The sequence below is a fragment of the Pristiophorus japonicus genome, chromosome 3, assembly GCF_044704955.1.
Source record: "Pristiophorus japonicus isolate sPriJap1 chromosome 3, sPriJap1.hap1, whole genome shotgun sequence".
NCBI classification, from domain to species: Eukaryota; Metazoa; Chordata; class Chondrichthyes; family Pristiophoridae; genus Pristiophorus; species Pristiophorus japonicus.
In genome coordinates, this window is record NC_091979.1 from 268266884 (window position 1) to 268282776 (window position 15893).

The 15893-nt window shown below is 38.0% G+C and overlaps 1 protein-coding gene across 1 annotated transcript in view; it reads right to left on the bottom strand.

Annotated features, from left to right (window-relative positions):
- Positions 1-15893, bottom strand: part of LOC139260275 (fibroblast growth factor receptor 2-like) — an 88250-nt gene that overhangs the window by 31116 nt on the left and 41241 nt on the right. Inside the window, 2 exon segments of the mRNA XM_070876674.1 lie at positions 10470-10593; positions 14972-15141. Of these exon segments, the coding sequence (XP_070732775.1) occupies positions 10470-10593; positions 14972-15141 (294 nt within the window).

Genomic DNA, 15893 nt, shown 5'->3' on the forward strand with positions numbered 1-15893 from the left:
TAGGTCTGAAATGGCCATTAAAAACGACATTAACTAAGTTTGACAAAGAGGCAAACGACTCATGCACAAATGCTGTCTGAAGATTAACTGGCAAATGAGAATGCCGCAGTCACTTCTTCCCATTTCAAAAACAAAAAATTGACATGCAGCATTGTGACTGGACAACTATCAGTTACATTACTATATCTGACTTCTAATTGCCAATGGCAGGTCCAAATATGGAGAAGATCCTGTAGACATGAGCATTTGACAGTCATTGATTTTCAGGTTAATTTTTATTTTCACTCAATATTCAAGTGCTACATGTTACAAAACATATTAACAATCTACAAGAAATGAGCACTACCAGCATAACTAAACATATGTCAATGCCAGTTTTAGCAACCATCATTGATTTGTGCCAAAATAATTTCAGTTTGTTAACACAGCTCTATTTTAATTAAAACCTTAGCAACTTTGCACAGATTTACAAGTTAAAACTTGGGCGTTTAAAACTTATATGAAACAGACCGAGTAAAGCTACTCTGTCGGAGACTTCCAGTCTCCGTTCAGCTATAGTACTGTGTAATTTACACCATGGACTCAAAAGAGTGACTATTCTATTTGTTGCGCCAGTGGTTTTGGATTTTACAGTATCACAAAAATAAAGCATTAAAAAAAGCATTTATATAGAGTACAGTTACCACAATTCAAATAAATTCATTAAAAAATGTTTAAAAGATGTGCACAATAAAACAACGTATCTGTCGCTTATTTGGAAAATTTTATTGCAGTTCAAACAGACCAATGTATAAGAAATGATAATCCAATTTACAAAAAATAATGTTTATACAATTAAAAATGAACACTTTTCCTGGTGCCATAAATTCATGCGCCACAACTCCAGTGGGGATAGGTCTCCCGGGGAAAGTATTTCATTTACGAAACAAAGGTTATAATTGTTTTCCTAAGGATATGAGATATAGAGATAGAGCATTCTTCATTCCACTTTCCACAATTAAACATGCCTGCTGCTGACCGAGGCCATCAGTCCCTGAAAAAAACCTCCGGGAACAACTAAACTAATTCCATTGTGTTTGTTCAACGATGTGATGAGGTGAAGTTGAGAGTGACTGGTGTAGGCGGAGGGGCAAGGAATAAATGAGGCAGCTGGTTGGCACTGGGGCTGCCACTAATTAAGGTCATGGAGCTGCAGCCAAATATTAACAAAACCTCTTGCCAGCTTCATGTCACTTTTGCTTGTCTTCTACAATCATAATTCAAAACTTGACATAGCTTAACCTCTCTCCTCCCCTTCCCCCTCCACCCCCAAAAAACTGGGAGACAGAAATCTGTGTTTTGTAATGTTGCAATATCCATAATGTAAGTTGATAATCCTATGTGGGACAGTGCACAACTATTTGGCAGATTTATGAACATAAAATTTAACATTTTGAATCCAAGTTCTGGAAAATTCAGGTAATCCTATTTTTCGTAACGAACTGCATATCATATTCGCAAAACAATTTAAAGAATGTACCAAATGCCAACCTGAGAAATAGATCATTTGAACTTGCATAGACATTTATCATAAAGCTGTTACATAGGAACAGGAGTAGGCCATTCAGCCCCTCGAGCCTGTTCTGCCATTCAATGAGATCATGGCTGATCTGTGACCTAACTCTGTTAGGGTTAATAGGGACGCGAGAGTGGAAAGTATGAGACTATATCAAACATGGTCTAACTACAATTTCAAAGTGGGTGCAAGAACAGAGAGATGTGGAGGTGATTGTGCACAAATCTTTGAAGGATGCAGGACAGATTAACAAAGCAGTTAATAAAGCATATGGGATCCTGGGCTTTATAAACAGAGGCATCGAGTACAAAAGCCAGGAAGTTATGCTAAACCTATATAAATCACTAGTTCGGCCCCAGCTGGAGTATTGTGTACAACTCAGGGCACCACACTTTAGGAAGGATGTGAAGGCTGTGGGGAGGGTACAGAAGAGATTTACTAGAATGGTTCCAGGGATGAGGAATTACATGTTACATGGATAGACTGGAGAAGCTGGGGTTGTTCTCCTGAGAGCAGAGACAGCTAAGAGGAATGCACTGCCTGATAGGGAAGTTGGCACAGATTCAATAGTAGCCTTCAAAAGGGAATTGGATAAATACTTGAAGTAGAAAGAATTGCAGGGATATGGGGAAAGAGCTGGGGAGTGGGATTAACTGGATTGCTCTTCGAAAGATCCGGCGCAGACTCGATGGGCTAAATGGCCTCCTTTTGTGCTGTACTAGTCTATGATTCTATGAATTAAACTACATTTTGGAACTAATAAAAAGGTAAAATATATTCATCATGTTGGCACTACCTTCATGTTGACCGGTGAAAAATATTACTGTATCAAATGTTCAATCTATATAGATTTAAACGTGTAGATTTACTGATTGCTGCAATATAATTTTATTTTATTAAATGTTGTTTTAAAAAAGTTTTGAAAGTACTTTGAATATCATTACTGTCTAGGCCAACAATATGGACATTATCCCTTTAAGAGGGGTGTTTGACATAGGCTGCCAGCTCAAGCTTCTTCACCACTTGAACCACATTATCTTTCCTGTCATGTCCATCACCTTCTGGGAAAAAAAATTATTAATTTTACTAAACAATATTCAATAAAAATCTACTGCAGTAATAATCTTACTGGTTACTCATTTTATCCAGGATATGGCACATGCTTAATCGACATTTAGGCTCTTCTTATCAAAATATAAAAAGTCTGTTCAATCCCTCTTTCTAGAAATAAAATGGCAAGGAGGTAGAAAAACTGTCCAAGAGCTTATTTGTTTCCAGTAAAAATCTGGAATTCTGGAGCAAAAAAAAAGAAAATCTGAATCTCCCTCCAAATCTAGGGATGATTCAGAATTAAAACGTTGAGGTAGTTCAAAGCTGGATGCCAATGAAAGGAACTGCCAAAAAATAATACATTGAGGCCTTAACAAAAAAATACCTGTCAGGCTTAATTTTTTCATTTTGCACCAACAATATTGATTCAAATTATTTGATAATTTTAGAACCCCAAGTTTTAATTTTTAATTACTTTTCATTTTTAAAAGTTTCTCTGCATTCTGTACTATTTCTTGGCCAAGACACCTGCTCACAGATGCCTCTGTTAATTCTGCTTTTGAGCTTCCTGGTAAAGAGATGTGTGAAAGCAGCAGGGGGCAATTTGTCCTCATTCTCTAGACTCTTCTAGGATTTTGGTTTGTAGTGTTTATATTTTCAGGGGAGTCGATGGAAAGTAAAATCGGGGCCGGCAGAGGGAGATGTAAAATGGCAGACGATCCGATGCATTAATTTTTGGGCGGGTGGGTTAGGTTAAAATTACTCCCCTCCCCCCTCATCCCCCGTGTCAGTATTTATTTTTCACTTGCACCAAATTCGATGCATAATTTTAAAAGTATAAATGGAGTAAAAGAGAGTGAAAACCACAACCCTATTCATCAGCCGCCCATTAAGGAGCCAGGCCATCAAACAAAGAGGGCTGTGGAGGGGTCAGGAATCCCATGGACTGGAACTAGAATTCTATTTAAGTTGACTTAACTTTTATTTGCTAAATCAGCTGTTATTCTGTTCATCCCTCATATCTGAATGAAAAATATATGACAATATATTAATAATCAAGAATTACATGCAATATTGGAGTTATTCTTTTACTGCTAATGAAGAAACATTGGCGTGCAAATTCAGCTTGGGCAGTGTTGCAAAATGGGTGACAGCAAATCGGCAGCCTGGTTCACTCTCCACCCAATTTTAATTTCCATTGGAAAAACAGGCTGCCAATTCACTATCACCCATTTACTACTACCGCACAATGTGAATTTACACCCCATGGACTTAGATTTTTTTTTAATGGGGTGAAGGCGATGATTGATCACTTTAACCCAAACACTGGGAAACCTGAATGCATGATATAACAGGTGGTAAAGTTTGGAGTCCACATGCCATTATTTTTTTGGCTTTTGCCCGTTCTAGGTTGGTTTGCAATATCTGATATGAAGGAAGTACACCTCTTAATGATTAATCTTTGAGCAGGTGGCAGGCAAGGAGACGTTGATGGTCCAATCTCAGTGCTGAGGGAGGAAGTGTAAAGAAGGTTTCAATAATAAAAAATGATGGATACCACATTTTAGAAATTCACGTCAGCCAGAAGATCATTTTGAGACACCATTAAGGTCAAGCTGACCTGACTAACGTTACATTCAGACATCATTAGAAAGTCTGGGATGTCTGTGGTCACACTAACCTGTACATGATTAATATTCGTGGTTATTTTAGTCATAAATAAAAATACAGTTCTGCATCTTAACCACCTTTCTCAAGTGGTTTCAGTCTGTACAACTGTAACTAGTTAAACAACATGCAATAAATTATTTTACTTTTGTAATGTAACTTTCTAACATCTTAATTTCTCTGGAGTATAATTTTTTTTGTTAATAAATTTAATAAAAGATTTTAGGGCAAGATACCCACAATGAAAACATTACTATGTCTGTCCTTGTTCCACATATCGCTGAAAAAAAGCTCAGCCTTAGATTTAGGAGAGTACTGCTTGCTGACATGTTACAGAACAAACTGATGGACCCGGTGGAGGAGCAGCTTTCCTTTGTTTTTTTAAAAATATATAAATAAAAGCACAAAAAAACAAAAATTTCATTTCTTTTCATCCTGTGGTAAAATCGCAACAGTAATTTTACTGCAAACAAACTCATCCTAGCTGAATAACCAATTTAAATTGGTCTTGTAAAATGAAGAGGTATAAAAAAAAAGTCCCCTCTATTCATACAATCTGCATTCTAGATTAGCTGTGTATGAATGTATATTTCTACTTTTCATGGAAAAGTGCACTGCAGAGCAAAAACATTCCAGAGAATTAAACCAAGCTGAATGCAAATAATCAATGTGATTTCAGAGTAAATTCACAAAGGCAGTGTGGAATGAAGTTTACCTTCACAGTATAAAGCCTAAGGCTTCAAAACAGGTATAAGGAAAGAAGCAGAAAATGAGGTTAGCTATACAATGTATATTGTAAATCAGTGAGGTTAAAAATAATAAGCTGAATTTTCATCAAAATGTGTCAATTCCCCTGCCTGCATCTTCAAATTACTATCTGGCTATTAGTGCAAGGCCCTTGTCAGAAAACATTAAAATAGAAGAGCTCTCTGCAAGTCAATTTGCATAATTATTGCTTATAGCTATGCAACCAGAGGCAGTGCCAGGTGTAAATCACATACCTTCAGTTGTCAGTGGATTTAATAAAGACTCTTTATTCACCTCCCAACAAACTGCCTGCGAGCAAGTTGTGGTGTAGATTTCTTTGTGCTTTGGTCCTAGTCTCTTCTTGTTTTAGGCCCCATGCTCTGAGGTAAATACGTCAAACTCAGGCTCATTACTGTCAGGATTTAGTCAACAACTATATATTGGCCTGTCAAAATTGCATGTTGGGGCCTCTCAGCAGTGCGCCATTTAGAAATTCCCAGACACTAGCAACGTATAAGTACAGGTATGTACATTTGCCTAAGAGAGTGTCTTTTTTTCTCCAATCCCCAAGGGCTAAGTTTTAAGCATGTTCATAACAAAGTTAAGGTACTGTTAAAATAATTACTATCAGTACTAAGCTCAAATGGGACTGATATACATTTTTGGTGAAAAAAGGTGAAACAACTATCAAAGAAGAACAAACTCAGTTTAACAGCAAAACTTTGCCTTATGGGATTAACTATATAATAGGGTGAAGTAAAACAGAGCTGATCCAAAAAGGGATTTTACACAAAAGCTTGTGCAATGTGTATTGACTTGACTACTCATGTACATCAGCCTTTAATTAAAAAGGCCCTTGCGAATATAAACTTCGCTTAATACTATGACAGATGCATGTTTTTTTGAACTCACCCAATAAATGTGACAATTTAATATTTTATTGAAAAAGCAAAAAAAAATGTTTTATACTTAGAAGGAAAATATGCTAGGATTAAAGTTTTAATGACTTCAACATTAAATTGCAATTACAGTTTCGAAGCATAAAGACACTGGTCTGATAATGCTTCTCAAAGCTCAAAGTATATGGTCTGGTCTTGGACTGGTGGGTAAAAAAGACAATTTTTTTCCCTCTTATCAAAATTTCTCATAATCTACCATCCCATTAACTGCTCATGGCTAAATTTCCTGTTTTATCAAGAACTAAATTATCCACTTCCTCCAGAGGTGAAGCTGAGCTGAAAACCTGTAAGTGAGACAGTTGACAGCAGTCCTTCAGCTTCCCACTCTAATGGCCTCCAAATGATTCATCACATTATGGAGAACAAGAACAGAAAAACAATCTTTATTGTTTTCACGGTGCTTTAGTGCCAGGGGCCTACTGAGAACTATATTACAATCTCAGGTATTAGGATTATTTTAATTTTAATTATGCAGTCAATTTTTCAGCAAATACTACATACTGCTCTGGAATCTCATCCAACAGGTTAACAAAATGGTTTATACTTGCTACATCTCATATGTCAGACCTGCTAGGTAATGTCTTGGTTGACACTGGATGCTTACAATTATTCTCTATCAAAACAGAATAGCTAGATTTATGCACCCGCCTGTTCATTCTGCCAAGCTATCTTATATTTTTGAAAAGTGTGTTTGGTGAAAACATTGCGTATCACAAGTGTACAATAAATGGAGGACAAAGGCTTTGAAGTGAGTGACAGACTCATCGCTTACAGTATCTGGAAAATGTAGCCAAGCAAATATGAGAGCAAGCAGAGTGCTAGGATATTTAGACAGAAATTAGAGCACAAGCCTCCAGAGGTTACGCTGCTGTTTTACAAAGCACTGGTCAGCTCACAACTGCAGTACTCAAACCTGGTCCCACATCCAGGGAACATATACAAACATCATCAGAGGGGCAGAGGAAGAGAATAACAACAAGACTGATCTCAAGTATAGAGGGACAGAGTTATGAGGAAACTTTAGAGAAACTCAAATTTGTCAGTAAAGACAGAATATGGCTAAGGGAGTGCCTCAAGATATATGAAATATTAAATAGTACAGATTAAATAAACTGAATGTTACTTTAAATTAAGGCAGGGAAGTAGGACCAAAGAATTTAAATGAAATTAGAGAGAAATATGCTTAAAATAGATATTCAGAAACATTTTTACTTGAAGAGCACTAAAAGTTTGGAATAATCTTCAAAAAACATGTGTAAAATGTGAGCGAATGCTGTAATGGAAGAGTTAGGGTGTTATAGGGATGAGTTTTGATGGCCAACCTTGATTTTTCTTACTTTTCGGTTTTCCTCCATTTAAAAAGTTTTAATGGTAGAATTGCCCAGCAGCTTTTGTGGTAGAGAACAGGAGCAGATGTTTAAATCCCAGCCTCTAATGACCTATGAAATCATCTGCTCTAATTGGGCAGATTATACCAGTTCATGCCACGGTTACTAGATACAGAAACTGAACAGGAGGGCGTTCTGGAAATTCTTAAATGGTGCACCAGTATCTGAAATGTATTCTAACATTGTTAAACAAATGTAAACAATTAGCTCACCCCTCCCTTCCACACAACCTGAAATGTCACTGAGGAATAATTAATTCTACAGCCATACATTACATCACTTTCTAATTAAAAAGTTGAGTTACGAAACTCACATCACAACTGAAGAACGATCATAACGAGGAGCATGTGATTGCTACATTTCATTTGGCTGAGCTGTTGGAATCCAGTTTTAACATACAGTTGACATCTTCAATTTTCAATAAGTACTTTTTGTGCCAAATGATTTTAAACACTCTTAGCATTGTGCCTGGAATCTTATTTTTTTAATTTTTCATGTAAAACAATGACTATCAAATTAAAATCTCTATCGAAACAACCAAACTGGTTCAATTTTTTTTTACATGGTGATTAGTAAAAAAATAATTTTTTGCGCTTGTTGCTAGCAGTTCAAAAATGATGTATCATGTGATGAAGAATCATTGCTCATTAAGTATTACGTCATCTAAATCAAGATTTGATCAGTTCTTGATTTGCTGCCAAGGACAACTTAAAATTTGAAATTTTAATAATTATGCCAACAGCAAACATTAAATCAAAAATGACAAGGCAGCCAAAACCGCTTCGGGGAAGGAGTGAAATGAGATTAAACTTAGTTGACCAGATACCATAACTATTAAAATCTCAATAGATTTCTCTATTATTCCCTACTTTTAATGTTTCCTGGATTTGCTCTCCAACTTTGCTGCTTAATAGCCACACAAGTATTTCACCAAAGGCAGCCAGTTTCCAATCTGTATTACCAACACCACTTTGTAATCCAGCAAGTTAACCTGCACCAAATCTACAAAGCCCCTCATCCCAGCAACACCTCCCCCTTGGAATTCACCCAAGCAGAGAAACTGTTGGGAGTGATGGTGAGCTTATAAACTGGTTGGGAGCTGAAATCATCTCCCTCTTAAGCTACTGGACAGGCTTGTTCCTATATATATACTGCTATTATAAAAGAGCGAGAGATATTTAAATATGCAGTCCATCTCCATTACACTGATGTAAGCTGCATGGATCAACAACATATCTCTACCAGTTCACTCATCCAAGAGCCTTCATGGTATGGGAAAGCTGGCTGAACCATTGAGTTAATTGTCAATTTTGGTTAATTGTTCCACTTATCTGAACTGTCATACAAATGTGAGGTTCTTAGTTAAACAGTTACATTATGTGTTTGGTGGTATATCGCATCTTAAAATATCACCAAGCTTGTAGATCTATTTGAAGTGAATTTAACTTCTAATCAAAAATACTCTGAACCACAACCAGGACAGTTTCCAAGGACCCAAAAATAAGCGGATGTGATAAACAAGAAAACAAATGAATAAAAGTTCATTTGAAGGCCAATAATGCTGTTGCACATGGATTGTTTTGCCTGACACTCGATTGATGGATGTGTACTAGTTCAGAATGCTAACACATGTTTTACAGTAATATTCAACTGGCAAATGCTCAGTGGTCAATCAGGCAGAAACAAAACTGGACAGATTCAATTAATATCTCTAGACTACTGTTTTAGCAATTTCACAGCCTGCCGTGTTAATTCTGAAAACTACCACAATGTCACACACTTGTCTATTTTTGTGAATAAAAGTGATTCATACCTAGTTGAATAGGTTTAAGCGCTTGGAGTTTTGCAATCTACTGAATATGGCTCCTGGACCGAAGAAAAATACATAACGTAATATTTCAGTTTAAGTCACTTTCATTATTTTAAAGATCAGGCACAAAGCATAAAAGGAGTTAGGAGATGAATGTGAACTTTAGATAAGATAGCTGACTGAGACTGTTACAGTAGAAAAGGCCAACACATTTGAAATAATGGTCCAAAAAATATGCTTTATTTACCTTAGCACTCTAGTTACAACTCCTCTCCATGCAGATCTTTTTTTAATAAAAACACCCACATCTCATCTCATGTAGCAACATTTCAGTATGTATATATAAAATATATTTAACATTTTTTAAATATAAAATACATTATATAATGTGTGTGTATAATATAGCAAAAGCAATCAAATTTAATTTCTTTGCAATGAAATCCTGATCATGATAAAGGATTTGATTGTGCAGGTTTCATGTTGCAGTACTCCTGAATAAGCTGGCCAAAGGCAAGCTGCCTCAAACAGTGCCATTGAAAATATGACTTATTTCAGCTCAAAACAATTCTATTTATGGTTTCTCTATCATGGATGAATACATATTGTGAAGTCATTATTTGGCAGAGCGACAATTGTTTACATATCTCACAAAGGTGTCTCGTAACAGTAATTGTTGAACCCAGAATGATGCTTCGGAAAAAAGAAAAAGATTATTGTTTGGTTGCTTTGTACAAAGCCACTATAAATCTGTGCTTGTGATAATTTTTTTTTTAAACTGCAATTTTCTTGCACTAGGTAACCGCCGATGCACTTCACTCCCTTTTCTGTTGAGTGATGCATTCCTTTTTCCTTTCTAAATGGACCATATACAACATGGAAAAACACAGCTGAAAACATGGCAAGTAAGTGAATGACTAAAAAAACTTAGCTCTGGTGATTTTTAAAATACAGCATTTATCGGTCAGTCAGGCCTTTACAGTTTCTTGTAAAAGAAAAACCGGCACACAAAATAAAATCCAAAATTCTCTACCAATCTTATCAATCAAAAACAAATCAGGCATTGTGCAGACTGTATCTGTCGCAACCAAAAAATGTTTTAGATTTTTATCAGGCTCTTGTATAATCAGAGCTAACAGCTATTCATTCTGCTGTCAGGTTTGAACTTTGAACCCTGTGCTGAGTAATTCTTTTATATGCTATATTGGCAAAACAATTTTAATTTTGCATCAAAATTGCCACAGATTCTCATGTTTGACATCATCTCCATATCTGGTGATTAATTGTCAACTTACCTACTACATCGAGGTGATATGTATGATTTATGGACCCGTAGGGATTTTCTATCACACATGTATAGTTCCCCTTATCAGATGGTACAGCGCTTTCCATAATAAGGCTCCAGTGCTGTGGCCGAATCTGTTGGAAAACAGAACGAGTTGTGTTTCAGAGTGCCTTAATCACAGAGAATTTTAACCCAACAAAATGTCTGCATTTTATTCAGACTTTAAGTAGCTGTAAACTAAATTTCAGAAGTTATCTGAATATACTCTTTCCTCAACTTATACCGTAGCTTAGCCTCCAGGAATATATTGTTGGAGGTACTGGATGCATGGATATCACTAGAATCTATTTTCTTCTAATAGCAAGTAATTTTGAGCCCAATGGTCTATAACAGAAGATGATAGAGCAGAGTACCCATCATGTACTGGTGCTGCTGTACTTCAGTTACTCATTAGTCCTTAGGGTCTCGTAGCATAAAAACTCATTAGGTAATTTTTCGAAATGGTTAGAAATGATCACCCACATCTTACTCCCCTCCTTCTGCTTTAAACTGACTGAAATACATACATATAACAGAGAAGGCCAGGACTATTTTTGTTTTTATCTTAGAGTGGGTACCGCCGGAGCTGTATAAACTCTCCATTTCTCCCATACAAACTAGTTATATATCTCCTGAGTGTGACTCAAGTACAATGTACACAATTTAAATTATTCTCACAACGTTGTATCCAAAGTTGCACAATGGTCACTGTAGAAAGTGTTGATGTGTAATTGGGAGGGGGAAGCATGCTGATTATTTTGGCATGCTATTAAAATTTGGGATTGGCAATCAAAGATTACCAGTGTCAACAGCCAAATCTTTAGCCACAATCATCAAATATTTTAGAAATCTTGTGCGCATTTATTCTTAACGGTTCTGCACTATGAAGATGTAACTGGGCAGAACAGTGGTAATTTCTCCATGATACTAACTGTGTCAGTACAGTATGTAAACTGGTGCAAGCTGGGAGGGTGACTTGAGTGCCTGATAGTGGAGCAGTGTAAACACATACACAGTTTATAAAACAAAATAAGCACTTGCTTTTCTGCTTTTCTAGGTATATACTTCAAACAGTTTCAAGTGCACAAATTCAGGAGCTGGACTTGAGATGAGTGTGGGTAGAATACCTTATAGTAACAAAGCATATCGTGTGTGTGACTGACCAGTGCACCTATATGTGGGTAGAATACTTCATTGTAGAGCAGAGCATCGTGCATGTGGGTAGAATGCCCCATGCAAAGGCAACACATTGTGTGTGTTCATGCACGCAAGAGGACGGAAATGTTCCAAAATGGAAGCCATCTTTTCTGACCAATTTTCAAAATGAAAGCTGGGAGATGAGTTGTCAATGGGACCAGACCAGATTGATTGAAGTGGAAATTAGTAAGGATTTGAAGACTTTGTTTTAGATGCAAATTGAATTGCACAGTCAAGGCATTAATAGGCACTCAGAACTCAGATTATGTGTCCCGATTAGCATATATTACAACAGTGACAACACTTCAAAAGTACTTCATTGGCTGTAAAGCGCTTTGAGATGTCCGGTGGTTGTGAAAGGCACAAGTCTTTCTTTTCTTTAATGAGGCTGCACCTGAGTTAGGCAGGAGCCTCGGCCACCTTAAAAATATAAGGCCCAGCCTAAATAGCAGTGGGTGGAAATTGAGCAGACACGGGGTGGTTATCTTTGCACAGTATTTTAACTGTGTGCCTACCAGATTCCACGGGGCAGGGGATTGTTTAAAATTCCTCTTCACAAGAGCAGAGTATTGGGGAAAGGCCTGAACGGTAATGCATAGCAGTGATGTTTGCACAATAAACCAGCCTCTCTCAAATGTGATATGTGAGCATCATGAGGATGAAGAAAAGCGGGGCATGAATAAATTAGAAACCTGGTATGATACAGCACATAAAGTATGCAGTTTTGCTCAATGTGCCAGCCTCAGTGAAATAAATTAAAATCAAACAATTGTTCTGAATCCCATATCAGACTTTAAGTTCAAGACCACATGGCAACATCAACAACTGCATCTTTTTTCTCTGCCATTTCACATTTTGTTGATAAACTTTATGTTAAAAAAAAATCAGGAGGAGGAGGAGAAAAGGCTGAACTTGTGTTTTCCACACAATGTCTCATTCATAGTGTGAGGTCCATTCTGTCAGCTTCTCATTATGTGAAAATAATTTTCAAAGTGTTGAGAGATAGGGACCAAACTGCCACAACTACACTGCGATATCCCCAGAAATGAAAGGTTCCTTTTCATCTTGAATGATTTACTACGTGTGAGTTTTAGATACCAAATTCCAATTTAGATTCAAATCCATGGGGACTTTAAAAACCAAACACCCTTCACACACAGTTTGTAAAAGAAATACTTCACACCACTGTTCTCTTCTAACAAAACAGACCAATTTTAACTTATACAGACCAGACTAAACATCTTCTGTAGTTGTCTCACGTATAGTAGTTTGACACCTAGTGCCCTCCTTTATTTGATTTACGATTGGCTTGACACTTGTTGTTGAGTGACTGACTTCATCTTGCACATGGAACACTCGGCAGATGCTATGCCCTGTACTCCAGCAGTTTAAAACTTAATGTACTGAAATGCAAATAATCTCCATCTGCTTTTGTAAATAAAGTTTCTTATTTTGTAGTGTTTACAGTACATTGGTGACATGGGAAAATCTCAACTGCACTACTGTTTCCGGAAATCCATCTTAATCCAAGGCACACATACAAACGTGGCATAGATCATGAATTCTAATGCTAACACATCCACATCATACAAACAGTATAGTCTGGATACTTCACTAAAAGGTACTGGTAGTATCATAACGACAGCAAACCCCAGCTTATAAGACTCAATTATAATTAACAGTGACTCTTCATATTGTACATATTGTTTATTGCAACCTTACTAATAAAAATATTGTATAAAATATCACCTGTGATTCCCATAATTGAGGATTGCTAAACTTAGAAACACTTGGGAAAATTTTCAACTTTGGCAGGGCCAGAAAATGGGCGGTAGCTGATCGGCTGCCCATTATGAACCCTCTGCCTGACTTTCCTTTCCACTGAAGTCAGTGGGAAATGGTGCAAGGTGTACAATAGGCAGCTGATCCACTAGCGCCAGCATTCTGTCCCTGCCAACGTTGAAAATTACCTCCACTACCTTGCAGTTGAAGTGTTACTTAGAGGCCAGTTATCCTCAGCTGCGTGTTGCAGGATGGGACCTGTAGAGTGTGACATGTAGAGATCAAATCTGTGGCTGCATTTCAGCCCAGGGTGACTATAGGAGCCTTACTATTGGTTTCAGTAACCAGACACTGGGGAGGGTTAAAAACAAAAATCAGACTCACTGGGAATGATCTTCGGCTTCCGCCCAAAATGGGCAGAAATCGACAAACCAGCTGAGTCACCATTCTTACTAGCTTCATTTAAATGCCTCAGATGGGCTGACACAGGCCTGGCCTTTATGTGTGGTAGCAGTTGGAACACTCCGATTTCCATTTGCCACAGCCAATTTTTCAAGTGAGAAATGGGCAGCTAGCTGTAACAATGGCTCCCAATCACTCCAATGCTCACCCATCCTCCACAAACTTCAGTTCATCCAAAATTCTGCTGTCCGTATCCTGTCATGCCCTGTCACGCTCACCCATCACTCTTGTGCTTGCCATTCTACATTGGTTCCTGTTTCTCCCACCAACCCTCCCCCCCCCCCCCACCACCCCACCTCCTCAAATTAACATTTTCATCCTTGTGTTCTAATCCCTCTGTGGCCTGGCCCCTCCCTACCTCTGTAACCTCCTCCAGCAATACAATCTCTACCGACTTCTCCATTCCTCAGAGCACTTGTGCACCCACTCTCCTTTCACCACATAATTGGCAGCCATGCCTTCAGCCACCTAGGTCCCACACGCTCTGAAACATCCCCTCCAGAACTTCCCACCTCCCTCTCCTCCCTTAAGGCCCTCCTTGAAACCCATCTCTTTGACCAAGCTTTAGCTCCCTCTTTGGCTCAGCGCCTATTTTCGTTACACTCGGTAAATCAACTTGGGATGTTTTTTCCACATTAAAGACACGTTTTAATTGCAAGTTGTTGTTGTACATGGGCAAAATACCAACACAATTATCTACTTTAATTAAATGGCAAAGAGCTGGGAGTACAAGCGTAAACCTGCACTGCCCCACTGCTTCTGCCAAGTGCAACAACCATCACACTGAATCCAGCCAAGTCATATACACCACAAACCTGCACCAACATACTGATTTCCCAGAGGGTTTGTGACAATATGTAATAAGTTGCTGTAGTAATTTTCAAGATTTTCTTTTGCCCAGTGAACTGCATTAGATTCCTGGTTACAAAGATCCTTCAGGGAAATTGAGGGCTGGTACTTATTTTTCAATTTGGTGCTTGCTGTATATTTATACAGGCTGTTTTATTATAAATCAGAGAAATAAATCCTTACCTTATATGAACCCATTCGATATTCTGGTTTGAACTCACGGCCATTTTTTAACCATCGCATGGTTGGCTTCGGGTTCCCTGCGGCTGGACAGCGGAACTTTACAGTGTTGGCTGCTGGGACAGCATGCAACTTCTTTTCCATCTTATTAGGTTGAGTCCAGTATGGGGCACCTGTTTCAAACAAGCACCAATGTATCTTCAATTCAACAAAACAAATCTTCTTGTAGTTAATAACACATCATTCAAATACGGGGCGGGGGGGAGGGGGGGTAAATCTTGAGAGATATTCAAGCAGGTCCAAAACAAGCGTGACATTACCAGGCGCCACAAACCCGAGGCTAGAATCAGCTATCTAGAACCATATTCAGGTGCAGGCTTCATTTAAACTTTATTAGCGAGCTGCAGGCACCAAATCAGGTTCCAAATGTAGCTCAATCGTCCAGCCGCCACACGGAGCTGGCCGACAAATAGGACTTGGAGGGAGTGGCAAAGAATGGGCTGAAGATTTGAGAGAGAGGCCAGGAGGAGCATGAATATTCATGACCCCACAAAAAATCTCGATTTAACAAAATCACTGGTAAGGCCCCTTAACGCCTGGAAAAACTGAGGCTAGTGTGCACTCTGCATGCTTCGCCCATTGGTATATAGGACCTCAGTTTGCCTGTTTTAGCAGGAGTGCTGAGTGCTCATTTAAAGGCCTGCTTGAAAATTAAATCAGGTGGGAAAACGGGCGTTCAAGATCTCGCCAGATATTCCTCTGCCGGTTGCCTGTTTATCCGGCGAGAAAGGGGCAAAAAAAAAGTATCAGAAACAACAGGTGTGACTTTAATACACTTTGGGTATTACCAAGTTTTCTGAAATCAACTTACAAAACTACAACGGCGGAGCTTCCTGAAGTAAATTTAGCAAGTAAAAGTACCACA